Source organism: Salvelinus namaycush, chromosome 23 (assembly GCF_016432855.1).
Source record: "Salvelinus namaycush isolate Seneca chromosome 23, SaNama_1.0, whole genome shotgun sequence".
In the NCBI taxonomy this organism is placed as follows: Eukaryota; Metazoa; Chordata; class Actinopteri; order Salmoniformes; family Salmonidae; genus Salvelinus; species Salvelinus namaycush.
The window spans coordinates 43921057-43948966 of record NC_052329.1 but is presented as its reverse complement, the minus strand read 5'-3'; the positions used below and the strand labels follow the sequence as shown (position 1 = coordinate 43948966).

General features: G+C 44.4%; 2 protein-coding genes across 5 annotated transcripts in view; both read right to left on the bottom strand.

Moving 5' to 3' along the window:
• Nucleotides 1-5013, bottom strand: part of LOC120018466 (protein IWS1 homolog) — a 32370-nt gene extending 27357 nt beyond the window's left edge. Inside the window, exons 1-4 of one of the 2 annotated variants that reach the window (XM_038961691.1) lie at nucleotides 4608-5013; nucleotides 3783-3868; nucleotides 1152-1295; nucleotides 167-1109 (exon numbers count right to left, since the gene is read on the bottom strand). In XM_038961691.1, coding sequence (XP_038817619.1) covers nucleotides 167-1109; nucleotides 1152-1295; nucleotides 3783-3868; nucleotides 4608-4650 — 1216 coding nt within the window. In that variant the 5' untranslated portion in view covers nucleotides 4651-5013. Of the gene's footprint in view, nucleotides 1-166; nucleotides 1296-3782; nucleotides 3869-4607 lie in introns of both variants that reach the window. The other variant, XM_038961690.1, reaches the window with a different exon arrangement.
• Nucleotides 5014-8019: 3006 nt separating this feature from the next.
• Nucleotides 8020-25627, bottom strand: zgc:162872 (BAR_ACAPs and ArfGap_ACAP domain-containing protein). 3 transcript variants are annotated; one of them, XM_038961686.1, is made up of 22 exons: nucleotides 25042-25627; nucleotides 24788-24845; nucleotides 24560-24679; nucleotides 24356-24409; nucleotides 24197-24255; nucleotides 23539-23722; nucleotides 20785-20829; nucleotides 20494-20589; nucleotides 19846-19920; nucleotides 19657-19760; nucleotides 19492-19543; nucleotides 19263-19363; nucleotides 18880-18991; nucleotides 18458-18654; nucleotides 18133-18202; nucleotides 17811-17905; nucleotides 17090-17166; nucleotides 16776-16930; nucleotides 16265-16374; nucleotides 14902-15012; nucleotides 14752-14813; nucleotides 8020-9628 (listed from the first exon to the last, which is right to left on the bottom strand). In XM_038961686.1, exons 1-22 carry the CDS (start codon nucleotides 25092-25094, stop codon nucleotides 9459-9461), a joined length of 2160 nt encoding a protein of 719 aa, XP_038817614.1. In that variant the 5' UTR covers nucleotides 25095-25627; the 3' UTR covers nucleotides 8020-9458. The 3 variants fall into 3 exon arrangements, with proteins under 3 accessions (XP_038817614.1, XP_038817616.1, XP_038817617.1); XM_038961688.1 differs by having other exon boundaries at nucleotides 18458-18627; XM_038961689.1 differs by lacking the exon at nucleotides 19846-19920.
• Nucleotides 25628-27910: the final 2283 nt, after the last annotated feature.

Below are 27910 nucleotides of genomic sequence, written 5' to 3'. Positions count from 1 at the left end.
TTTGGGAACCACTGGTTTAAACAATAACATGGAACTGTTGTAGTATGAATGTGTGTACTAAACCAGAGCATGTCGATATCTAGAGCAAGTGAATAGAAAATATTTTTGAATAGGGATCAGTAGATTGTGCACTTATCAAGAGTCAACTGATGTAAATTGCACCTACTTGGCATCTCGTCGTCATCCTCACTAACTTCCACCACCTGTTTTGCGGGACTCTCCTTCTCCTGGTCACTGCCTGCAGCTGCTTTCACTGGCCGAGCCTCCACCTCATCCTCACTGTCGGAGTGGATTACAGCCTTCCACTTCCCTTTATTCTCACCGCCGTCCTCTCCATCAGACTCTATCTGCGCTTTGTGTTTGGGCGCCTCAATCTCAGAGTCACTGCGTGCAGTCGAGTGTCTGCTCCGGGCAGGGGATGGGGGCCGGTTCTTGTTCTCAGAGTCGCTCCCGGCTGCATCCCGTTTGGTTTCTTTCTCCTCCATGTCGGAGGTGCTGCCTCTGCGTTTGGGCGGGGACTCCTCCATGTCGGAGGTGCTGCCTCTGCGATTGGGCGGGGACTCCGCCATGTCGGAGGTGATGGCTCCGCGTTTGGGCGGGGAATCCTCCATGTCGGAGGTGATGGCTCCGCGTTTGGGCGGGGAATCCTCCATGTCGGAGGTGATGGCTCCGCGTTTGGGCGGGGAATCCTCCATGTCGGAGGTGCTGCCTCTGCGTTTGGGCGGGGAATCCTCCATGTCGGAGGTGATGGCTCCGCGTTTGGGCGGGGAATCCTCTATGTCGGAGGTGCTGCCTCCGCGTTTAGGCGGGGAATCCTCTATGTCGGAGGTGCTGCCTCCGCGTTTGGGCGGGGAATCCTCTATGTCGGAGGCGCTGCCTCCGCGTTTGGGCGGGGACTCCTCTATGTCAGAGGCGCTGCCTCCGCGTTTGGGCGGGGACTCCTCTATGTCAGAGGCGCTGCCTCCGCGTTTGGGCGGGGACTCCTCTATGTCAGAGGCGCTGCCTCCGCGTTTGGGCGGGGACTCCTCTATGTCAGAGGCGCTGCCTCCGCGTTTGGGCGGGGACTCCTCTATGTCAGAGGTGCTGCCTCCGCGTTTGGGCGGGGACTCCTCTATGTCAGAGGTGCTGCCTCCGCGTTTGGGCGGGGACTCCTCCTTGTTATCCCTGTCTGCAGGCCTAGGGGCCTCCCCATCAGAGTCACTGTCCGCCCCTTTGGGGCCCTTGTTGTCTGACCCGCTGGCCACGCTGTTTGTCTCCATGGCCCGAGCAGCTCCCTCACCATCATTATTCTCATCCTGAATAAAAAAAAAATAGAAATATAAAACGCTTTATAAGTCTACGGTTAGGAATGGATACAAGGCTCTACAGTGTGACCGTTTTACTTGCACATGTCCCTAAATATTTTGCTGTTCGACCTGACATTTTTATTTAGTGCCCCTAGAAAAATTAAGGATTCTAGCTTTATTACCTTATTTTTCATTGTCCTCCTAAATTTCTGTGTGAGCCTACATTTTTCCTTCCAAAAAAGGTCAGCATAGAGCCATGGGATACTACAGTACCAGTCAATGGTTTGGACACACCTACTCATTCAAGGGTTTTTCTTTATTTTTACTATTTCCTACATTGTAGAATAATAGTGAAGACATCAAAACTATGAAATAACACATAAGGAATCATGTAGTAACCAAAAAAGTGTGAGATTCTTCAAGTAGCCACCCTTTGCCTTAATGACAGCTTTGCACATTCCCACAACCAGCTTCATGAGGTAGTCACCTGGAATGCATTTTAATTAACAGGTGTGCCTAGCTAAAAATATTGAGATTTTTGGTTCCAACCGTTGTGTATTTGTGAGACGCAGAGTAGGTGAACGGATGATGTACACATGTGTGGTTCCTACCGTGAAGCATGGAGGAGGTGGTGTGGGGTGCTTTGCTGGTGACACTGTCAGTGATTTATTTAGAATTCAAGACACACTTAACCAGCATGGCTATCACTGCATTCTGCAGCGATACGCCATCCCATCTGGTTTGCGCTTAGTGGGACTATCATTTGTCTTTCAACAGGTCCAGGACTTCCTGACGGGCCGCCCCCAGGTGGTGAAGGTAGGAAACAACATCTCCACTTTGCTGATCCTCAACACTGGGGCCCCACAAGGGTGCGTGCACAGCCCCCTCCTGTATTCCCTGTTCACCCATGACTGCGTGGCCATGCACGCCTCCAACTCAATCATCAAGTTTGCAGACGACAACAGTAGTAGGCTTGATTACCAACAATGACGTGACAGCCTACAGGGAGGAGGTGCGGGAAATCGGAGTGTGGTGTCAGCAAAACAAAGGAGATGATCATGGACTTCAGGAAACAGCAAAGGGAGCACCCCCCTATCAACATCGACGGGACAGCCGTGGAGAAGGTGGAACGTTTTTAATTCCTCGGCGTACACATCACGGACAAACTGAAATGGTCCACCCACACAGACAGTGTGGTGAAGGCGCAATAGCGCCTCTTCAACCTCAGAAGGCTATAGAAATTTGGCTTGTCACCTAAAACCCTCAAACTTTTACAGATGCACAATAGAGAGCATCCTGTCGGGCTGCATTATCACCTGGTACAGCAACTGCACCCTCCACAACCGCAAGGCTCGCCAGAGGGTGGTGCGGCCTGCACAACACATCACCGGGAGCAAACTACCTGCCCTCCAGGACACCTACAGCATCCGATGTCACAGGAAGGCCAAAAAGATCAAGGACAACAACCACCCAAGCCACTGCCTATTCACCCCGCTACCATCCAGAAGGCGAGGTCAGTACAGGTGCATCAAAGCTGGGACCGAGAGACTGAAAAACAGCTTCTATCTCAAGGGCATCAGACTGTTAAACAGCCATCATTGACACAAAGGCTGCTGCCTACATACAGACTCGAAATCATTGGCCACTTCAATAAATGGATCACTAGTCACTTTAATAAAGCCACTTCAATAATGTTTACACATCTTGCATTACACATCTCATATGTATATACTGTATTTTATACCATCTATTGCATCTTACCTATTCCGCTCTGTCATTGCTCATCCATATTTATATGAATATATTCTTATTCCATTCCTTTACTTAGATGTGTGTATTAGGTAGTTGTGGAATTGTTAGATTACATGTTAGATATTGCTGCACTGTAGGAACTTAGAGGCACAAGCTTTTCGCTACACTCACAATAACATCTACTAACCATGTGTATGTAACCAATAAAATTTGATTTGATTTTGAAACACACCTCCAGGCTGTGTAAGGGCTATTTGACCAAGAAGAAGACTAATGGGGTGCAGCATCACATGACCTCAACCCAATTGAGATTGTTTGGGATAAGTTGGACCACAGAGTGAAGGAAAAGCAGCCAACAAGTATTCAGCATATGTGGAAACTCCTTCAAGACTGTTGGAAAAGCATTCCACTTGAAGGTGGTTGAAAGAATGCCAAGAGTGTGCAAAGCTGTCAAGGGTTGCTCCTTTGAAGAATCTCAAATATAAAATATTTTTTTAACACTTTTATGGTTACTACATGATTCCGTTATTTCATAGTTTTGATGTCTTCACTATTATTCTACAATGCAGAAAATAGTCCAAATAAATTAAAACCTTTGAATGAGTAGGTGTCCAAACTTTTGACTGATACTGTATATTTATTTTTAAATGTTAAATCGGTATGTGCAAGATGGTCTGGAAATCAAGAGGGCTTGACCACCACACTGGTTATCTGAACGTCTTGCTTAGATAACTATCCCCTTACCTCAGAGTGGCGTGGCTCATTCCTCATCTCCTCTTCCGCATCTGAACCAGGAGCATGTTCGTCCTGTACCGGGGTGCCACCACCATCTACAGGACCAGGACATAACCAACACTTTTTTTGGCATTCCAGAATTAATGTTCACAGATATGTGTATCATATACAACGGGCATGAGGACCGTGCACACAATAACATTGATGCAACAGTAACCCTAGTTTTGTCACGCCTGGACTACTGCCCAGTTGTGTGGTCAGGTGCCACATAGGGCCTTGGGAAAATTACAACTGACCCAGAAGAGGGTAGCACCGGCTGGCCCTTAAATGTACACGTAGAGTTAACATTAATAATATGCATGTCAATTTCTCCTGGCTCAAAGTAGAAGAAAGATTTACCTCATCACTACTTGTTTTTGTAAGAAGTATTGACATGTTGAATGCCCCGAGCTGTCTGTTTAAACTACTAACACACAGCTCTGACACCCATGCATACCCCACAAGACATGCCACCCGAGTGGCCAGAGGGCACACAATTAATGTATTGTGAAACCTGTTGTAAAATGTATTTTAATGTTTAAAAATGATATAATGTACTTCCTTAATTTTTGCTGGACCACAGGAAGAGTAACAGTGAGTTGTTGCCTTGGCAGCAGCCAACGATATCCATAACAAATACAAAAAAAGTAATACTATTATTAATAATTCGTTTTTTTAAATAAACCTATTGCCAATAGGACCTAACCGATAATAGGGTTATAAAATAAATAGGGTTAGGCTAACGTTAGCAAGCTACAGTAGTCCGCGCCGAGCCGGGATCAAAGCCGTTCTTACCAGAGTGGTTCCCGGAGAAGAATTCGTCCTCTTCGCCATCCATTTGTGCGAAGGACACTATGGACAATCAACTCAGTACCTAGGCTCGGCGAATAATCAATTGTATATGTGGTTATTGTGTCAACGAGAAAATGCAAGTCCTGAAACAAGCAATCTGCATCGAAAATGGGCCCTGCTGCTAGCTAATTAGCAACCACAACTTGAACAATGTCAAGATCTAGCTAACGAAATAAGACCATCTGGGCAGATGAGTCGGAAAGCTAGCCAGCAATGATAGTGTCTCTGGCCGGTCAACAAGTTAAAACAACAGCTAATTGATCAACATTAGCAAGTAGCTGTATAAAACAGTCCTGCGATGTCTAAAATGGGGTCAAAGGACTGGCGCCGTCATATGCTCATGCGTTCAGTTTGGTCGCTCTTCGAATGACGTAGTGTTATGCGCATGTATTTTGAAATTCTTCGAGACTCCTGTTGTACAGTAGGCTACCTTACATTAAAGGAAAGGTTTTCTTTTTACAACCAAATCTATAAAAAAAAATATGTAAATAGAGTTCTTTAAAAGAAAGAAATACCTTTCTTGATATTTCACATGTTTTAGAGAAACTTACCCCAAACAGCACTGTCTCATCCTCGTTGTGTTGTATAGGGGCCCTGAAAAAAACATGAACAAAACACATCAAAACGGCATTTTAGAAACGGCAAATCTCTCTGTACAGTGATACAGGTCTAGATGTTGTACACATTAAATTGTATAATTCCAAACTTTATCCGCAATGTTATATTAATGCCCTTTTGCGCAACTCCAGCGGTTCCATTTTCCATGTAGCCTGCTGATACAGGTAACTGCCAAAATAACGGAAACACCAACATATCAAATCAAATTTTATTTGTCACATACACATGGTTAGCAGATGTTAATGCGAGTGTAGCGAAATGCTTGTGCTTCTAATTCCGACAATGCAGTAATAACCAACGAGTAATCTAACCTAACAATTCCACAACTACTTATACACACAAGTGTAAAGGGATAAAGAATATGTACATAAAGATATATGAATGAGTGATGGTACAGAACGGCATAGGCAAGATGCAGTAGATGGTATCGAGTACAGTATATACATATGAGATGAGTAATGTAGGGTATGTAAACATAAAAGTGCATAGTTTAAAGTGGCTAGTGATACATGTATTACATAAAGATGGCAAGATGCAGTAGATGATATAGAGTACAGTATATACATATACATTATATTAAGTGGCATTGTTTAAAGTGGCTAGTGATACATTTTTGATCAATTTCCATCAATTTCCATTATTAAAGTGAGCTGGAGTTGAGTCAGTATGTTGGCAGCAGCCACTCGATGTTAGTGGTGGCTGTTTAACAGTCTGATGGCCTTGAGATAGAAGCTGTTTTTCAGTCTCTCGGTCCCTGCTTTGATGCACCTGTATTGACCTCGCCTTCTGGATGATAGCGGGGTGAACAGGCAGTGGCTCGGGTGGTTGTTGTCCTTGATGATCTTTATGGCCTTCCTGTGACATCGGGTGGTGTAGGTGTCCTGGAGGGCAGGTAGTTTGCCCCCGGTGATGCGTTGTGCAGACCTCACTACCCTCTGGAGAGCCTTACGGTTGTGGGCGGAGCAGTTGCCGTACCAGGCGGTGATACAGCCCGACAGGATGCTCTCGATTGTGCATCTGTAGAAGTTTGTGAGTGCTTTTGGTGACAAGCCGAATTTCTTCAGCCTCCCGAGGTTGAAGAGGCGCTGCTGCGCCTTCTTCACAACGCTGTCTGTGTGGGTGGACCAATTCAGTTTGTCCATGATGTGTACGCCGAGGAACTTAAAACTTACTACCCTCTCCACTACTGTCCCGTCGATGTGGATAGGGGGATGCTCCCTCTGCTGTTTCCTGAAGTCCACAATCATCTCCTTTGTTTTGTTGACGTTGAGTGTGAGGTTATTTTCCTGACACCACACTCCGAGGGCCCTCACCTCCTCCCTGTAGGCCGTCTCGTCGTTGTTGGTAATCAAGGCTACCACTGTAGTGTCATCCGCAAACTTGATGATTGAGTTGGAGGCGTGCATGGCCACGCAGTCGTGGGTGAACAGGGAGTACAGGAAAGGGCTCAGAACGCACCCTTGTGGGGCCCCAGTGTTGAGGATCAGCGGGGTGGAGATGTTGTTTCCCACCCTCACCACCTGGGGGCGGCCCGTCAGGAAGTCCAGTACCCAGTTGCACAGGGCGGGGTCGAGACCCAGGGTCCCGAGCTTGATGACGAGTTTGGAGGGTACTATGGTGTTAAATGCTGAGCTGTAGTTGATGAACAGCATTCTCACATAGGTATTCCTCTTGTCCAGATGGGTTAGGGCAGTGTGCAGTGTGGTTGCGATTGCGTCGTCTGTGGACCTATTGGGGCGGTAAGCAAATTGGAGTGGGTCTAGGGTGTCAGGTAGGGTGGAGGTGATATGGTCCTTGACTAGTCTCTCAAAGCACTTCATGATGACGGAAGTGAGTGCTACGGGGCGGTAGTCGTTTAGCTCAGTTACCTTAGCTTTCTTGGGAACAGGAACAATGGTGGCCCTCTTGAAGCATGTGGGAACAGCAGACTGGGATAAGGATTGATTGAATATGTCCGTAAACACACCAGCCAGCTGGTCTGCGCATGCTCTGAGGACGCGGCTGGGGATGCCGTCTGGGCCTGCAGCCTTGCGAGGGTTAACATGTTTAAATGTTTTACTCACATCGGCTGCAGTGAAGGAGAGTCCGCAGGTTTTGGTAGCGGGCCGTGTCAGTGGCATATAGTGAGTATATAGTGAGTGTCCTTATTAGGGCGTTGAGACACCACAAGCAACCAGAACAGTTTCAGTGCACCTTGGCATATATTCTACAAGTGTCTGGAACTTCCTGTGTGGAAGCACTCCATGCTTTCAATATATTTTGTACCCCTCATTTAGTTAAGTGTTTCCTTTAATTTGGCAGTTACCTGTAAAATGGACAGGGGTATCTCTGGAGTCACAACAAAATGGAATATAAAGTTGTGTATAAAGTTCAGTATGACACAATTTCATGTGTACAACATCTAAAGACCTGCATCACAATACTGAGAGCTTTGCTGTTTCTAAAATTATGTATTTTGGTGTTTTTTGAGCCTTGTTCATGTCTTTTTCAGGGCCCACATACTACACAACGAGGATGAGGAAGTGATTTGCTGTTTGCTGGGGTCAATTTCTATAAAAGGTGAAATCACAAAATATTTGTCTGGACCCTTCTATAACAATCCATTTACATACAAAATAGAGATTTGGTTGTAAAAAATTACTTTTCCATTAAGGACTGTACTCATCATTTACTCATTATTTCAATCACATCTGGGACACAGTGCACCATAATTCAATAAAAACTCAAAACAGTATTAAGACACATTTTATTATATCTGACTGTGCCTCAGTAAAATAATATATAATAGGCCTATATTTAAGCAATAGGGCCCAAGGGGATGTGGTATATTGGCCATATACCACAAACCCCCAAGATGCCTAATTGCCATTATAAACTGGTTACCAACATAAGTAGAACAGTAAACAAGTATTTCTGCGTCATATTGTCTGATATACACACAGCTGAAATGCTGTTTCAGCCAATTATAATCCAGGACCCAAACTACCCGCTTTATAATACATTCTAAATCCCTGCATTCTCATTTTACAGTTTTGGTCCACTTAATTCCTCTGCAAAAAAAACATAACAATAACAGTCTATTATAAGGAGCCATTGCTTTCAATGGGATTGATCCAGACTCAAATTGAAAGATTAACCGGGGTGTAATCATTAGTACACAATGTAACAAAAATGTTTCACAACAGAAAATGTTCTGCAATGAAAACGAGTTTTTATTGGACAGATTTGGGTAGGTCCCTCCCTGTTTCGTCCTGTTTGGTTCCTAGTGAATACACCCCACGTTCAACAAGAATCAACTGTTCCCTCAGATGACCTGTAATTAGCAACATGTATAGGCTATGGCATGCAGCAGTTCAGTCAGTAAGTGTAAGTCATCTAATAACATCTGAAATATTGGAGTGGCTAATAACAATACATAAAAAATATAATACTTTAGTATTTCAATATGTAACCCTTTTATATTCCTTATTTATGTCCTTTTTGGGCATTACAGCAGACTGAGCAAACACAGTTCATATGCATCTGTAACATTGAATATAATAAGTTCTAAACAGGATTGAGATCCTGAGACCGTTTGCTTCCTTGTAGCAGTAGGCCTAGTAGTTTAAGTTTTCTTTTTCTTTGTAAAACTGTTCAGGGAACTTTTCTAATAACTTTAAAAGTGTGCCTCAAAAAGTTTAAAAAATCTATATGTTTTACTTTGTTCAAGTCAGAATTTGATTTGTTATTTAACTGCTGAGGCACAATGACAACTGTCCGACACTGCAGCCCTGAAGGACCAGGAGGGAGCAACTTTACAGAATGTTTAGATATACTGTAGATGTTTTGTATAGATGAGGTGTGAGTGTTTGTTATGTAGAACTGAGAGCCATGTTATTTCTACCTGCAACGTTGTGAACGTTTCACCTCATTGGATTCACCCCTGGGTTCCCCATTCTTGACCTGAAAAGTGGTAACGCCCCTTTTCCTTTAGAATTCCAAACCCTAGGTCTCCTCCTCTTTATTTACATGGGAGAATCTCTATTGCATAATCCTTGTGTGCTCTCTCCTCACCTCCTTCTCAAAACCCATTGGATGAGAATGCCAGAGGCCCCACCCGTCTGACCTTTTCCTCCAATGGGTTTTTAGAAAGAGGCAAGATGAGAGGACACGAGGAGTATGCAATTGAGATTCTCCCTATGTGTCTTCCTCCTCCTTCTCTGCCTTGTGCTGGTAATTCACCATCCTCTTGTCCTGTCCCTCCTCTTGTCCGCTTCTGCTGAACTGTCGACGGGTGAGTCTTTCTGGATCGTGAGAAGCCATATCACTGAAGTCACGGAAGATGTCTTGAAATGTCTCATCGTCACCTGGAAAGAAACACACAAGCATTTCAGCAACATTTTGTGTTTCAATTAAGGGTTGTGTTTAGTAGGCACGAAATGAAACAGAGTGAAACAGGCTGAACTATCTGTACTTGTTCAATAAAAACAAGCCATTTTAGTCTTCATTGCAAAACGTTTTGCTATGGTGAGCCCTAATGAATACAACCCGGCACAGCAAAATAGCATTCTAGGAGTTTTCACATTCAGCACGGACAGAGAAGTCTGGCTGATACCAAAACTCGAAGTCCTCCTGACTACAGAGTCTAGGGAGGCTGTTAGATGCTGTCAGCACTATGCGTCAATAATGAAGGGGGCTGTGCTTTTACTGGTTTGTTCTCTTCGTCTTTCTCTCTCAAACACCCTCATGGACAGCCTCACACAGCCCCGGAGCACCGCCCTCTTCCTTTACAAATGTTAGATTTTTCACATCCAAACGAGAGGTCTTAACGTTTGAGATAACCAATCAAAGCGTGCTCTATTTCTGAATGAATATTGCACCAACAAATGAATTCCTGTCCAGACCAGTGGGGCACAGCACTCCCTAGCTGTGTACCATGTGGGTGGCGTCAGCCAAGCTACAGACAAATACCACAGAAGGTGAAAGAACAAAGTCTACTCACAAAGTTTAGATAAACATTGTTGGGTCGATTGGTTCACCTCAACTCTGGAAATCACTATGACTTGCAACTGGAATTGGACTCTATGGATAGGGCTAAATTGAAATGTTTCTTACAGAAGAAATATGAAAAGCATATGCATAAGCATGGTAGCAATTCAAAGGGAGCAGTTTGGAGATTACGGGTAAATTATTTGACCAAAATTGAGGACACAACAGTTCACCGCAGAACTGTTTTCTGTGCATTTTATACTGAACTAAAATAAAAACGCAACATGCAACATTTACAGTTCATATAAGAAAATCAGTCAATTGAAATAAATGCATTAGGCCCTAATCTATGGATTTCACATGACTGGCCAGGGGCGCAGCCATGAGTGGGCCTGGGGGGGGGGGGGGGGGGGGGGCATAGGCCCAACCACTTGGCAGCCAGGCCCACCCACTGGGGAGCCAGGCTCAGTCAATCAGAATGAGTCCCCCCCCCCCCCCCCCCCGACGATCCCACAGGTGAAGAAGTCGGATGTGGAGGTCCTGGGCTGGCGTGGTTACATGTGGTCTGCGGTTGTGAGGCCAGTTCGACATACTGGCAAATTCTTTAAAACAATGTTGGAGGCAGCTTATTGTAAAATAATTAACAATTGAATTCTCTGGCAACAGCTCTGGTTGACATTAATTCAGTCAGCATGCCAGTTGTATCTCCCTCAAAACTTGTGACATCTGTGGCATTGTGTTGTGCTACAAAATTGCACATTTTAGAGTGGCCTTTTATTGTCCCCAGCATAATTACTGTTGTTGTTTACGCAATTCAAAAACGTCCCATTATAAATGGCAATCTGGGTCAGGTGGGCATAATTTGAAAGCTTGTTCTATTGCCAACATGACTAGCTAAGTTATAAAATACAATCTTAAAAAGGAGTCATAAAGGAGTCATGTGTGCATTTAGGTGCAAGTTCTGCCGCAAATTTTCTTCACAATAGACAAACATTGGCTCATTCTGTTCATAACAACCTAGGGTATGAAGCCATGTCATCTTGTAACTGTACATCAACATAGTGATCATAAACGTTGGCACTGTATATGACATGAGTTTTATGGAAATGTGAAGTGCACATTTGGACTCACAGGTGTTTGGCTTGCTTGTATGACATCACAGCGGTATTGATTATAATCCTCAACGTCTCATCTTTCAAAATACACTTAAAATACCTCTTAATTTACAACAAGGCAGAGTTCATCTCAGCCTATGCTTCCCTCCAGTCCCTCGACTTCTTGGCACTGACGGAAACATGGATTACCAATGATAACACTGCTACTCCTACTGCTCTCTCCTCGTCTGCCCACGTGTTCTCGCACACCCCGAGAGCTTCTGGTCAGCGGGGTGGTGGCACTGGGATCCTCATCTCTCCCAAGTGGACATTTTCTCTTTCTCCCCTGACCCATCTGTCTATCGCCTCCTTTGAATTCCATGCTGTCACAGTTACCAGCCCTTTCAAGCTTAACATCCTTATCATTTATCGCCCTCCAGGTTCCCTTGGAGAGTTCATCAATGAGCTTGACGCCCTGATAAGTTCCTTTCCTGAGGATGGCTCACCTCTCACAGTTCTGGGTGACTTTAATCTCCCCACGTCTACCTTTGACTCATTCCTCTCTGCCTCCTTCTTTCCACTCCTCTCCTCTTTTGACCTCACCCTCTCACCTTCCCCCCCTACTCACAAGGCAGGCAATACGCTTGACCTCATCTTTACTAGATGCTGTTCTTCCACTAATCTCATTGCAACTCCCCTCCAAGTCTCCGACCACTACCTTGTATCCTTTTCCCTCTCGCTCTCATCCAACACTTCCCACACTGCCCCTACTCGGATGGTATCGCGCCGTCCCAACCTTCGCTCTCTCTCCCCCGCTACTCTCTCCTCTTCCATCCTATCATCTCTTCCCTCTGCTCAAACCTTCTCCAACCTATCTCCTGATTCTGCCTCCTCAACCCTCCTCTCCTCCCTTTCTGCATCCTTTGACTCTCTATGTCCCCTATCCTCCAGGCCGGCTCGGTCCTCCCCTCCTGCTCCGTGGCTCGACGACTCATTGCGAGCTCACAGAACAGGGCTCCGGGCAGCCGAGCGGAAATGGAGGAAAACTCGCCTCCCTGCGGACCTGGCATCCTTTCACTCCCTCCTCTCTACATTCTCCTCTTCTGTCTCTGCTGCTAAAGCCAATTTCTACCACTCTAAATTCCAAGCATCTGCCTCTAACCCTAGGAAGCTCTTTGCCACCTTCTCCTCCCTCCTGAATCCTCCTCCCCCTCCTCCCCCCTCCTCCCTCTCTGCGGATGACTTCGTCAACCATTTTGAAAAGAAGGTCGACGACATCCGATCCTCGTTTGCTAAGTCAAACGACACCGCTGGTTCTGCTCACACTGCCCTACCCTGTGCTTTGACCTCTTTCTCCCCTCTCTCTCCAGATGAAATCTCGCGTCTTGTGACGGCCGGCCGCCCAACAACCTGCCCGCTTGACCCTATCCCCTCCTCTCTTCTCCAGACCATTTCCGGAGACCTTCTCCCTTACCTCACCTCGCTCATCAACTCATCCTTGACCGCTGGCTACGTCCCTTCCGTCTTCAAGAGAGCGAGAGTTGCACCCCTTCTGAAAAAACCTACACTCGATCCCTCTGATGTCAATAACTACAGACCAGTATCCCTTCTTTCTTTTCTCTCCAAAACTCTTGAACGTGCCGTCCTTGGCCAGCTCTCCTGCTATCTCTCTCAGAATGACCTTCTTGATCCAAATCAGTCAGGTTTCAAGACTAGTCATTCAACTGAGACTGCTCTTCTCTGTGTCACGGAGGCGCTCCGCACTGCTAAAGCTAACTCTCTCTCCTCTGCTCTCATCCTTCTAGACCTATCGGCTGCCTTTGATACTGTGAACCATCAGATCCTCCTCTCCACCCTCTCCGAGCTGGGCATCTCCGGCAAGGTCCACGCTTGGATTGCGTCCTACCTGACAGGTCGCTCCTACCAGGTGGCGTGGCGAGAATCTGTCTCCGCACCACGTGCTCTCACCACTGGTGTCCCCCAGGGCTCTGTTCTAGGCCCTCTCCTATTCTCGCTATACACCAAGTCACTTGGCTCTGTCATATCCTCACATGGTCTCTCCTATCATTGCTATGCAGACGACACACAATTAATCTTCTCCTTTCCCCCCTCTGATAACCAGGTGGTGAATCGCATCTCTGCATGTCTGGCAGACATATCAGTGTGGATGACGGATCACCACCTCAAGCTGAACCTCGGCAAGACGGAGCTGCTCTTCCTCCCGGGGAAGGACTGCCCGTTCCATGATCTCGCCATCACGGTTGACAACTCCATTGTGTCCTCCTCCCAGAGTGCTAAGAACCTTGGCGTGATCCTGGACAACACCCTGTCGTTCTCAACTAACATCAAGGCGGTGACCCGTTCCTGTAGGTTCATGCTCTACAACATTCGCAGAGTACGACCCTGCCTCACGCAGGAAGCGGCGCAGGTCCTAATCCAGGCACTTGTCATCTCCCGTCTGGATTACTGCAACTCGCTGTTGGCTGGGCTCCCTGCCTGTGCCATTAAACCCCTACAACTCATCCAGAACGCCGCAGCCCGTCTGGTGTTCAACTTTCCCAAGTTCTCTCACGTCACCCCGCTCCTCCGCTCTCTCCACTGGCTTCCAGTTGAAGCTCGCATCCGCTACAAGACCATGGTGCTTGCCTACGGAGCTGTGAGGGGAACGGCACCTCCGTACCTTCAGGCTCTGATCAGGCCCTACACCCAAACAAGGGCACTGCGTTCATCCACCTCTGGCCTGCTCGCCTCCCTACCTCTGAGGAAGTACAGTTCCCGCTCAGCCCAGTCAAAACTGTTCGCTGCTCTGGCACCCCAATGGTGGAACAAACTCCCTCACGACGCCAGGTCAGCGGAGTCAATCACCACCTTCCGGAGACACCTGAAACCCCACCTCTTTAAGGAATACCTAGGATAGGATAAAGTAATCCTTCTAACCCCCCCCTCCCCCCCCTTAAAAGAGTTAGATGCACTATTGTAAAGTGGTTGTTCCACTGGATATCATAAGGTGAATGCACCAATTTGTAAGTCGCTCTGGATAAGAGCGTCTGCTAAATGACTTAAATGTAAAATGTAAATTTACAGCATTCCCCTCACTCAGACAACAAAACATTTGCAAAAGATGCCCAATTAGTGGGAAGGATGGGGGCAACTTCTTGTCACGTGCGGTGCTCAATTTCAGAAAAGCTGACGGGTCAAAACCCATACAGAGCTGTGAAGTGGAGGCCCTGAGCTCTGATGTCATGTATAGCATGTTACTGTGCAGCCACTGCGTTCCAATTTAGTCACTTATCAGTTAACATATCTTCCATTTTCAACCCGTATACAGGTACGAGTGTAAAGGCCTACAGGCGAGAAACAAATAAAGGTATCAGCATTTTATTAAACATCAACATAGTGAATGTTACCCATAGATCCAAAGAATCCCTCGGAGTCTCTCATCTCTTCATTCATGCGAGCCATTCGTAGTCTGGAAAACAGTCCCCAAAAAATACAGGGCATTAACAAACTACCACAAAGCTTCCACTTTTCCTGCATTTCAGAGTGGATTTACTTACAGGGTTACAATATCGGCATGTGCTGTCTCTATGGCAATGGCGAGTGGGTCCTGCCCCCTCTCGTCAACTGCATACTGATTGGCTCCCTTTTTTAGAAGTAGACACACTTGCCTGTGAGAAACATGATAGTTATTCATTTGCACCCACCAAACAGATTTTAACCAATCATATACTGATATACTATAGCCTAAGACATCAGTGGTTCTCAATGTGGTACTGCAAGGGGTCAGCGACCAAATTATTTTAAAAAAGAAGAAAAGGAGCCAGATACTTGGTTAGTCCGATCATGCACTGCAGAAATCATAGTAAAACCCTTTGCATGCTTTTTTATTGAATTCTCAAGTAGGAGTTGTGTTCTGATTATGAAGGGATCCCGGAGGAATTTGCTATCACAAAAGGGGTCCCTGACCCCAAAAACTTAAGAAAACCCTTGGCCTGACCTGGAAGTACTTCTTCTACTGCTATATGTAGGCCAAGGACTTTACCCTGACTATAAACTCTGGGTCCTAGTTACAGGCACTGTTCCAATAGCATACCAGTTAAAAACGAAGCTACGTTTTGGGCATGCATAGTGTAGATATTGTAAAATAGCCAGCCGTAGTCTATGGTGTTGCCCATCCCTGCTCTATATACTGTATTCCCTGACTGTGTTATGGTTGGACGATGGTATCGCCCCCTATTGGCCAAAGTGAAACAGGTTTATGTGTGTCCGTGTGTGTGTGTGTGTGTGTGTGTGTGTGTGTGTGTGTGTGTGTGTGTGTGTGTGTGTGTGTGTGTGTCTTTGTGACACATGCTATGATGGAGCAAATTATCAGTCAAATGGGCCGTCTCACGGTAGTGAGTTATAAATCAAGGGCTGAATAGAAGCAAAGTCTACCGTCTTTAGAACTGGATAATAATCGCTTTAGGACTATTTGCCTCATCCTCCCTTAATATTGTTTGTTCTATCGCTCTCGTAAAGCTGTGATTGAGAATAGCCTACGCCTAGGTCCTATAGACTCCGACTTTCATTCTTCTTCCTTTTTAAAGCGTCAACCTTCTGAGGCTATTTGAATATTTGGGATATAGGCTACTGTATATCATTCTAACTTGTCTTAAAGCTTTTATGATAGGCCTAGTAGGAGGATAGGTTATTGGCCATGGAGGGTCAGGGGGTTTTCTGACCCGCCCAGATCATTTATTTCCGACGCTCTTGACATTCAGGCTACCTAGCTGTCAATCATCGCCAATAGACGATACTATAGTAATATCGCCCAACCCTAGTCTGTGGGAAAGCATTGGTGTGAATTAAATAGAACACTATTCCAACACCATACATATACTGTATATGGAACTGATGTATCTCTATGGGTGTGACCCTCACCCTGTGTGGCCCCAGGTGGCTGCAGTGTGAAGGGCACCTTGACCGCGCTGGTCACGGTAGTTTACATTGGCTCCATTCTGCAGTAGGAACTCACAGGCCGACAGGGAGCCCTGCAGACAGACAGAAAAGCATATACATGTAAGACAAGTGCACAACCCATGTTTAGGGCCCTGAAGTAAAAAGAAATACACATAAAACAAACTACCTAGTCAGGATAACCTTGGGGGCCTACCATGCTAAAGTATAAATATAACACAATCTATGTCAAACAGACTTAGCAATATTACGTTGCCATGATGTTGCAGATGATGCATCACGATGCACTCAAGAGTATCACAGAATATCTGCACATGTGCATCGGTGCACTTCAATAGCTTCAGTGTGATAACTGCAAAACCGAAACAGCTGAGAAGTTTAGCCCTGGGATTGAATGTCCTGAGCAGCTTGATATTGCTGATTACTTTGTGCATCGCTGACTGTACCCTTAAATAATGTCCATGGCGCTACTCACCCCAAAAGTTGAGCCAATGAGAGCAGTGCGTCCCTCCTCCTCAGCTTGGCTCCAGTTCACCTCTGCACCCTGCGCCAACGCTGATGCCATGGTGACCAGGTCCCCTTGGAAAGCAGCCCGGTACAACTGGCGTCCTGCATTCTCCCTCCCAATCTCTACAGTAACAATAATAGCGTCATTGAAAGAGGAATGGACTGAGACGAAATTTAGGAGTAGGACTCATTAAATTCACACAAAGACACACATACCGACCGACAGAGACACACAAACAACATCAAACTCGTGCAGAGCTGAGTAGTACGATAGGGACCTACGTGTTTCAGGCGAGCTGGCATCCTTCACAAATCTTTTCTCCACATATTTCTCTTTAATCCATGTCTCTTTCTCTGGGCTGAAAGAGAGAGAGAGAATAACTGTTAAAGCAGGGGACTGTGCAGGGAGTCAAACTATTTTAGTAGTTTTGTTTCAAATCAAACATTGTAAAGCCCTATGTGAAGTCTTTTGAAACCTAAGAGTGTTCACTCTTAGGAAAAAATAGTTCCATGTAGAACCCTGTGGAAAGGGTTCTTCAAAGGGTTCTCCCATGGGGACAGCCGAAGAACCCTTTTAGGTTCTAGATGGAACCTTTCTAAGAGTTCAGTTCATTCAGTGTAGCTCTTTAATAAAAGCAATGCCTTTCAATTGATGGAGTACGTCTCTTTCAATTGGAACATGTGAGACTTATATAAAGGGTTTTATTTCTTTTTATTTCACCTTTATTTAACCAGGTAGGCCAGTTGAGAACAAGTTCTCATTTACAACTGCGACCTGGCCAAGATAAAGCAAAGCAGTGCGACACAAACAACACCACAGTTACACATGGAATAAACAAGCGTACAGTCAATAACACAATAGGAAAAAAAAGAAGAAAGTCTATATACAGTGTGTGCAAATGGCGTGAGGAGGTATGGCAATAAATAGGCCATAGTAGCGAAGTAAGGGGAATATAAGGGGTTTGACAGTGTTGCCAAAGAACCTCTGTTGCGAAATGCTTACCGAGGGCTGCCAGGACTAGGCTTTACTCTGCCCTCTGCTGCACACCTGGACTCATATATCCCATTGATGACATCATTACCCAGACCACACAGCAGCTGCCGAGAAGAACAGAGCAGAAGAGTTAAGAAACTAACCTCATACTTAGGGGCGATTCGTTTTTTCCTGACCATGAGCTCTGACAAGTAAAACTCTTGGCCCTAGGTATAGCCAGATGGTCATGCAGGCAGGAAAATCTCAGGGCTACTACTCATAATTGTAATATTTTATCTTGAGCTTCTCAACTTTAATTTGTAACATGTATGTGAGAATTCTGCTACAGTACCTTCAGCTGTTCGGGATCCCAGGAGTCTAGGGTGAGAGATCGCACTTTGGAGAGATGGACCCCAAGGCTCCTGTTAAAAAAAACACAACACAACAGAAACATGGTGGTCAGTAACACCGGTCTTGGGAAGCTCCAGGGGGACTAACAGGACTACAGGGCATGCAGGTTTTTGTTCCAGCCTAGCACTAACACACCTGATTCAACTGATCTTGATCTGAGACCTTGATCTGTAAAATGAGGTGTGAAAGTGCTGGACTGGAACAAAAGCCTGCACGCCCTGTCAGTCCCCCAGGACTATAAACACCACACACTAGCAAGGCAGTACCTGTGGATGCCGGAGCACTCGATGCACACGGTGATACCCAGGTTGACGCTGGCCCAGCGTGGCTCCTCCTCACTGCAGTCGCAGCAGCGGTGGTTCCCCGGACTTTGGAGGGCCACAACCAAAGCCGCAGGCCTTTGAGGAGGCTGTCCTGGCTGGGGGTCTGAGGGGCTCTGGAGGGGCAGAGGGATTTCTTTGGGCTGGGCACACAGAGGCTTAGTTAGAATGTATTTGCCTAGAGATTCGTTAATAGGTCAATAGGACACTGACGGTATGCTGTTTTGTTTAGTTAAATGTGACTTTGTTTTGTTTTCTTTGTACTATTTTTTTTAATACAAAAATCTAAGTGCTCGACAATTGTAGTTAAATATTGTAGTATGGAAAATCTGTTAATGTGTCTGTAAGCTTGTCTGAGTTGTAAATACCTGAGGCTGCTGGGACTCCACTCTCTCGCGGTAGGCCATGTCTATGCTCCCTAGAACGGCACTGATCCAAGCCTGCTTCAGCTCCTCTGAGTCAGCCTGAAGGGCACAGCATCTGGGCAGAGGGAAGACAGACAGGTCAATGAGGGATAACTTGGACTTGAGCTCTGCTTTAATTCAATGCGTCACATACAAAATATAAGTCAAATATTTCCACTGTATCCGAAATCAGCTGCGATGCTTGCACTGTTAAATCTTCAATGACTGAGTTTTTATTATCTCACAGATAAAGCCCCACGGAGATACATTTAAACAACATTTGGTGGAAAACTTCAGAAAAAATGTAAATACAACAACAAATATAGAATTTAAAACTGCTTAGCTACTTTTTAACAGAAACCAGCTCAAAACTGAAGCGGCGGTCAATGCTGTCCAGAGACTTCACCGCACACAGCCTGAGGTCATCAAACAGCGACACAGGCTCCTCCTACAGGAAGACAACTGTCAATCACAACTATTCAAGGACACAAAAATGTCTGTAATAAAATTCTGCAGTACAACTATAATAAATGATTGCTCAAAAGACCAAATAAATACATAAATAAACTGTCCTACCTTGTGTGACTTTGTGTACACCAATTGGTTGTCTTTAATGGAGAACCAGCATCTAAAGCAAGATTTGAGATTTAGTGACGTGTTGAATACAGGGGAGTAATTAACTGCCATTGTGTGACATAAGTTGTAAGGTATCACAGTAAAGAATGTGTTTCTCTCGCTCACCTCTTCCATGTCTTGTTCTTTCTCCGAGATCTTTTGAAGAGGTAGCCCTGTATGGTTTCCCCACCATCAGGACAGGAACGTAGTATGGGCTCCCCTGAGGCATCCTGGACACAAACACACACATTTGTGTTAGTTAAGTGATAATCCTTCACCAACTGTGAGCGTCTGGCATCTGATGATAACACTCACTCTCTGCTGGATCAGTAGGTGGGTATTCTCCAGGTCCTTTCTTTTAGCTGTACATTCAGTCGAGAGTTGAGCAAGCTGTCAAAGGGCATATTATCATAAATCTCAATGAACCAGTAGGCAATGATATTGGCAGCCGCATTCTGGACTATATACTCCCTGAGTGGCAGGCACAAGCACAGATTTTTTTGTATTTAAGTGGCAGGCACAAGCACAGATAGGGCTCAACCAGTGCCCGAGCACCTGCCCTTTTGACCTCCTCCCCGTTCAGATTTTTTTTATTAATGACTTTTTCAAATTTTATTTTTAGTCTTTTTTCAATGTTTTAATTTTAAATGTAACAAATTTCACATTAAACTAGCTAATTTAATTAACTCTTGGGAAAAATCCCCCTCCTCACCCTCCAGTTTAAAGTGCGCACGTCTGACTTCCGCATGCAATCAGTGGCCACTGACACCGAATGGAGAGTATGTCCTTTTTTGTTGTTGAGAACCAGGCGATTTTAGTTTTTTTTTACAGTTATGCCAGGTATTTTTAGCTACAGAGTTTTTCCTGGTCAGGTCGCATGGTCAGTAAAAACTCCTGTCCTTAATTATAGTGACTTTCCCTCAACTAATAATCACATCGTCTGGTCTGTCACTGTAGTCTCACCTGTGCGGCCATGGACTTCATAGTGGGCTCCAAGTCTCTCAGCAAGTCAAAGCCTTGGTGGAAGAAGGTATACTGGGCATGGAAGTAGGAGAACACCTGAAACAAACAATATAGGGATGACTGATCAACCAATTCTACATCTTCAGTTTCAATATGACATGCCCACTCTCCAATGTTCTTCACAATTCACGTTTTAATTATTTATTGTCATTCATTGCACTGTGTTCACTTGGGTATTTAACTACGTTTGCATTTAAGATCACCCACTACAGCTTAGAAACTGTGACTCACAGAATTTAGGATGTCCAGCTTCTGCTGGGCCTTGAAGTTATTCAGCTGCAAGAAGAGCAATGGTTAAAAGGACAAATTAACAAAAACAATGCAAGCCACAATCTAAAAATCTGTTCAACTTTACAAAATGAATTTCAAAGCATTGAACGTATTAATATGACCTCACCAATCGCTGAAGAAACCAAAATGAATGCCTTAACTCCGTTAACTCTGGGTTCTGTTTATTAGGCACCAAACAGAAGAACATGGACTGAAACAAGGAGGGACTTCCTTCACTTATCCAATAAGAAACGCTCATATTTTGTTTTCTGTTGCAATTATTATTATTTTAATTCCACCTTAAAGAACACGACCCAGGCCTCATCCTTGTCATTAATAGCCATCCTAAAATGCACGTTTGCTACTGTCTAGCCATGTCATGGGTTGTCTGGTTATGCACCGGCCTGTTTATGATGACATACAGTATCTGTTCCTGCTCTGTTAGACGTACCTAAACGTGTTCTCTCACCTGCTTACTCAAACCTTAAACAAATAAACCCCTCCCGCTGTTCCAGGATGTCTTTGTCAGTGAGTCCTTTGTCATCTGAGTTCTCTGCTAAATAGTCTCTGCTGGGAATGCCCTACTTCAGCAGCCATCATCTGCTCTCTGAGGAATCACACATTCATTCAATTTCCAATCTGGCCCTCATACCATCATCGTAACCTAATTACAGTGGGGAGAACAAGTATTTGATACACTGCCGATTTTGCAGGTTTTCCTACTTACAAAGCATGTAGAGGTCTGTAATTTTTATCATAGGTACACTTCAACTGTGAGAGACGGAATCTAAAACAAAAATCCAGAAAATCACATTGTATGATTTTTAAGTAATTAATTTGCATTTTATTGCATGACATAAGTATTTGATCACCTACCAACCAGTAAGAATTCCGGCTCTCACAGACCTGTTAGTTTTTCTTTAAGAAGCCCTCCTGTTCTCCACTCATTACCTGTATTAACTGCACCTGTTTGAACTCGTTACCTGTATAAAAGACACCTGTCCACACACTCAATCAAACAGACTCCAACCTCTCCACAATGGCCAAGACCAGAGAGCTGTGTAAGGACATCAGGGATAAAATTGTAGACCTGCACAAGGCTGGGATGGGCTACAGGACAATAGGCCAGCAGCTTGGTGAGAAGGCAACAACTGTTGGCGCAATTATTAGAAAATGGAGGAAGTTCAAGATGTCGGTCAATCACCCTCGGTCTGGGGCTCCATGCAAGATCTCACCTCGTGGGGCATCAATGATCATGAGGAAGGTGAGGGATCAGCCCAGAACTACACGGCAGGACCTGGTCAATGACCTGAAGAGAGCTGGGACCACAGTCTCAAAGAAAACCATTAGTAACACACTACGCCGTCATGGATTAAAATCCTGCAGCGCACGCAAGGTCCCCCTGCTCAAGCCAGCGCATGTCCAGGCCCGTCTGAAGTTTGCCAATGACCATCTGGATGATCCAGAGGAGGAATGGGAGAAGGTCATGTGGTCTGATGAGACAAAAATTGAGCTTTTTGGTCTAAACTCCACTCGCCGTGTTTGGAGGAAGAAGAAGGATGAGTACAACCCCAAGAACACCATCCCAACCGTGAAGCATGGAGGTGGAAACATCATTCTTTGGGGATGCTTTTCTGCAAAGGGGACAGGACGACTGCACCGTATTGAGGGGAGGATGGATGGGGCCATGTATCGCGAGATCTTGGCCAACAACCTCCTTCCCTCAGTAAGAGCATTGAAGATGGGTCGTGGCTGGGTCTTCCAGCATGACAACATCCCGAAACACACAGGCAGGGCAACTAAGGAGTGGCTCCGTAAGAAGCATCTCAAGGTCCTGGAGTGGCCTAGCCAGTCTCCAGACCTGAACGCAATAGAAAATCTTTGGAGGGAGCTGAAAGTCCGTATTGCCCAGCGACAGCCCCGAAACCTGAAGGATCTGGAGAAGGTCTGTATGGAGGAGTGGGCCAAAATCCCTGCTGCAGTGTGTGCAAACCTGGTCAAGAACTACAGGAAATGATCTCTGTAATTGCAAACAAAGGTTTCTGTACCAAATATTAAGTTCTGCTTTTCTGATGTATCAAATACGTATGTCATGCAATAAAATGCAAATTAATTACTTAAAAATCATACAATGTGATTTTCTGGATTTTTGTTTTAGATTCCGTCTCTCACAGTTGAAGTTTACCTATGATAAAAATTACAGACCTCTACATGCTTTGTAAGTAGGAAAACCTGCAAAATCGGCAGTGTTTCAAATACTTGTTCTCCCCACTGCATCTCCCTTCATTCTCTCTCCTCCCCCCTGTAACTATTCCCTAAGTCATTGCTGTAAATGAGAATGTGTTCTCGGTAAACTTACCTGCTAAAATAATGGTAAAATAAAAAAGATCACAGCTGAGTGTACTTTACACTATGAGCAGAATGAAAAGAATCATCTAAGTAAGAATTACCTGAGTGCTACTCACTCCACTAACAATTCCTACCCTGTGTAAACATCCCTAATCCCAAGTAGGGTTGCAAAATTCCAGAAATTGTCTCCAAAGTTAGCAGGTATTTTCGGAATTCCGGGTTGGAGACTTTTTACACCTTTCCGAAATTTTGCAACCCTACTTAGTACTTCCTCAAACTAAAGTGAAATTCTTCGACTATAACTAGCAGTTTATTTTCCAATTGTATGTACTGATCTGTGGTTATGCATCTGGCTATTGCATTTACCTGCAAGCAGTAATCAAGGGCAAAGTGCTGGTGACATTTGCGTGTGGCCAACAGCAGATGGCTGGCACGCTCTGCATCGGTGACTTTGTGGCGGTATATCTGGGCATTTTTCACCGCCGCTGTCTCCAGATCCTCCCCAATCCGCACAAACTCCTTCCTAGTCTCTCCTAGCTGGGGTATGAACCTAAATGACAAAGACATAAAGGACATTTATAATGCATTATGATGCAGTTATAATGCATTGTAAAACTTGTCATGAGCATGTATGACCCCCGTACACTGTCTTATAATTATCTCTTCTTCTTTTGACACATACACCTGTTAGGTGTAGTGAAATGTGTTGTTTTACAGGGTCAGCCATAGTAGTATGGTGCCCCTGTAACAAATGAGGGTTAAGTGCCTTGCTCAAGGGCATCGAGAGATTTTTCATCTTGTCGGCTCGAGTATTCGAACCGGCAGTTAGTAGCCCAACGCTCTAACCGCTAGGTTACCTGCCACCCTAATGATAATGATCCCGACTAGATTCCAGCCATTTTGAGTAAGTTGAAATGTTGAAACATCGAGAGACCTAAGCCTTATTATAAGACATTATTAAGGCTCATGCTTATAACAAGTTATAAGTGCACCTGTGTGTGTGTGTGTGTACACGGCAACATACTGTGTGAGAAGGTTTGACAGCTGCTGAGTGATAGCTCTCTGCGTCTGGTCAAACAGCACCTAAAGACAGGAGAGAACCACTAGGAGAGTAAAACCTGCGCTGACTAAAGCACATAACAAGTGGACAACAATCATCCGTCTCAAGTGGAACTCAACTCACAGTATGAAAGTTGATCATCTCCTGTAGTCCTTGAATGAACTGACTCATGCAGTTCTATGAGGACAGAAGAGTAGAACGCAACAGACATCAATTTAGTGATAATAAAACAGAACCAAATTCAAATTTTAGCCTCATGATTTGTGTCCCTTATAATTGCCCCAAACACTTCTTTCCTACATTTTAACCCTCCCTGTTCATACATACCATGATGACGCTGTCACGTTTGTGATACGTGGAGAACTCAGCCAGTCCGGCGAGGAAATGCTGATTTGCTGTGTTGTATGCTTGCCCTGATTCAACCATCTTGCCACAGAGCTTCATCACCTGCATCGGGAGGTATACACACTCAGATATTTATCACTTACAATTGACATCACTGCAGAAGCAAAATCATCATGCTGCTACATTTTCAGAGCACAAAGAACTTTGCACCTTTTCCACTCGACTCTGCAGCTCTGCAACATCAGTTTGACACTTATCCAGGGTAAGCCTGAGCAAAACCAATAAAACCAGATTATTCCACAGTCTCCAGAAACTCACCATCAAAGCTATGAAATGCACCATATTGTCATAGTGTCATATTGTTTAAAATCATCCAGACCAGTGTTGTGACAGGTAGAGGAGCAAGGAGTTTTTCCTTAACACCTGAGCAGGAAAAACTCCAGGCCCTAGTGAAGGTTACCAACCTAAATGCAGGTGAGTCCTGGATGCATTCTTCATAGTCCAAGAATGAATCCATTTTGGCTGCGATTTCTCTTCGGTAGAACGGTAGCTGGCTAATAGTTTTGACAAAATAATTCAATGCAATGGGGAGACCTAGATAGCATTAAGCTAGCTAAAACCGTTAGGCTAGCTATGTTTATAAACTGTCTAGGCTATTCATGATACAGATTTAAAGTCACAACTTGCATCACCAACAGTGACAATAACACAACCAGTTGCTACAAGTATAAAGAATGAAACAAAATGTAATTGACATGTTCAGTAGCTAGTGCATTAAAATGGCATGCCTATCATTAAGCTTCGAGTAAAGGATAGCCTAAAGCTAGCCGGCTAGGTATCCTTCCTTGAAAGACGATCGATGGGATCTGAAAAACTGTCATTCGTTTTTCTGAGCACGAGCGGCAATGACCGCTTACAACAAGTGATGGACTGCATGAGCGTGTAACAGCTCAACAGAATTGTAGATATGTCCCTTTGTAATAACTAACTATAAATACTAGTCTCAAACAGCTGTCTCCGCATACATGCAAAGTGTTGCCAATCGCTTTTTGAAAATATCCGATGATGACTATTTTTCTGCTAGCGGCACTAACGATGACGTCACGTTCCTATGGTAATGATGAAACCTTCAAAATAAAAGCCCCCATTTCAAAACATTGCAAGGTGGATAAATCATTCTAAAGATAATACATTTGAATCAATGTCTACTTTTACTGTGCTTCTTAGCAAATTCAAGAAGCAATTCATGGAAAATATATGTTTTTAAAAACATTATTTTCAGACCACTGTTGAAAAATACACATTTTAGACTGGCATGTCACAATATTGGTGTTATAATGAAAAAACTATTATTTGTGCCAGTTTCAAAGTGGAGTTGGAAGTACTCATTAGAGTTTGTAGAATCTATATATGGTGTCATTTCAAAGGGTGCTGAATCATGCGGAGTGTTGCTAGCCTTTTACTCCGCCCATTGCATTGGCCACAATGAAAATCACTGTATATGCATTACATATAAGCTTATATAGAAAAAAATATTCTTTGTGCGGATGTAAAAGTGGGGTTGAGAGTATTCATGAGGGTCTGTAGAATCTATATATAGTGTCATTTCATGGGGCACTGAATAATACAGAGTGTTGCTGGCCTTTTACTACACCCATTCCATTGGCCACAATGAAAATCACTGTATATGCTTTACATATTATATGATTTACATATTGGCTTATAGAGAAAAAAATATTATTTGAGGCGATGTAAAAGTGGTTTTGGGAGTACACAGTAGGGTCTGTAGGATCTACAGCACCAGTCTGGACACACGTACTCATTCAAAGGTTCTTCTTTATTTTTACTATTTCCTACATTGCAGAATAATAGTGAAGATGTCAACACTGTGAAATAACACACATGAAATCATGTAGTAACCAAAAAAGTGCTAAACAAATCCAAATATATTTTATATTTGAGATTCTTCAAAGTAGCCACCCTTTGCTCAACTAGTTTCACCTGGAATGCTTTTCCAACACTCTTGACGGAGTTCCCACATATGCTGAGCACTTATTGGCTGCTTTTCCTTCACTCTGCAGTCCAACTCATCCCAAACCATCTCAATTGGGTTGAGGTCAGGTGATTGTGGAGGCCAGGTCATCTGATGCAGCACTCCATCACTCTCCTTCTTGGTCAAATAGCCCTTACACAGGCTGGAGGTGTGTTGGGTCATTGTCCTGTTGAAAAACAAACGATAGTCCCACTAAGCGTAAACCAGATGGGATGGCATATCACTGCAGAATGCTGTGGTAGCCATGCTGGTTAAGTGTATGGAACGCCGTTTGGGTCTTTATGTGTCAAAAAAGATACACATCAAATAACACTATTTGACGTGTCAAATAACAATATGCAAATATTGGCCAATCACAAATAAGGCGCATGTGAAGCCAGCTATGTGAAAAACATTGTCAATCATCATCACCAACAAACTAATAAGTCGTGTCGAACCTTGAAAACATGACACCGCTTTTAAAGTTTTGCCAACCAAGTACAACCACCTTTACAACCACCCCAGGAGGATCAGGTGGCTCAAAGGTAGGATTAATTCTGGTTGGTAATGCCTGGCAAAAGTCAACATTAACCGGCACAGCTACCTAACGTTAATGTAACGCTCCCCCTTTCTATTATTAGCCTATCTAGCCATGTTATCATTTGTTATTTAACAGTATGTCCGTTCGAGTAAACTAGGCCTTTACATTGCTGTTATGTTGTTTTATGATTTCGTAGATTTTTTCTTCAAATATCGCTTGAACATGAAGGGTCATAGGACTGGACTGAACTACACTAACTAGCTAGGTATGGCTAACTATAGCAACTGCTACCATGGGGTGTGCGAGTATGGGCGGCGTCGATTATGCTGAGTGTCATTAGTGTAACTTTTTATAACGTTTGCACCTGTCAGATTTCAATCATTCAGGAGACGGCATAATGCTGGAGTCCAAAGGCGGCAAACAGGGAGAAGCCGGCTGATAAATATGAGGGTTTGCCTGATCGCTGACCCTACCATCCAGCAGCTCTTTTCTTATTTTCACCCCTCATGTTCTAACTCACTTTCTCCTTCTCCCTCACCTTCACCTCCCTCATCTCCATTTGTTTATAAACAAATTGTAGTATTTAAAACCTTAATGTCCGAGTATTTTCCCTTAGGATCAATCCTTATTCGATTTGTCATACATTTTGAATGAGCTCCCCCCTCTAGAACGGACACTTTAAACAATGCCACTTAATATAATGTTTTACATACCCTACATTACTCATCTCATATGTATATGTATATACTGTACTCTATAT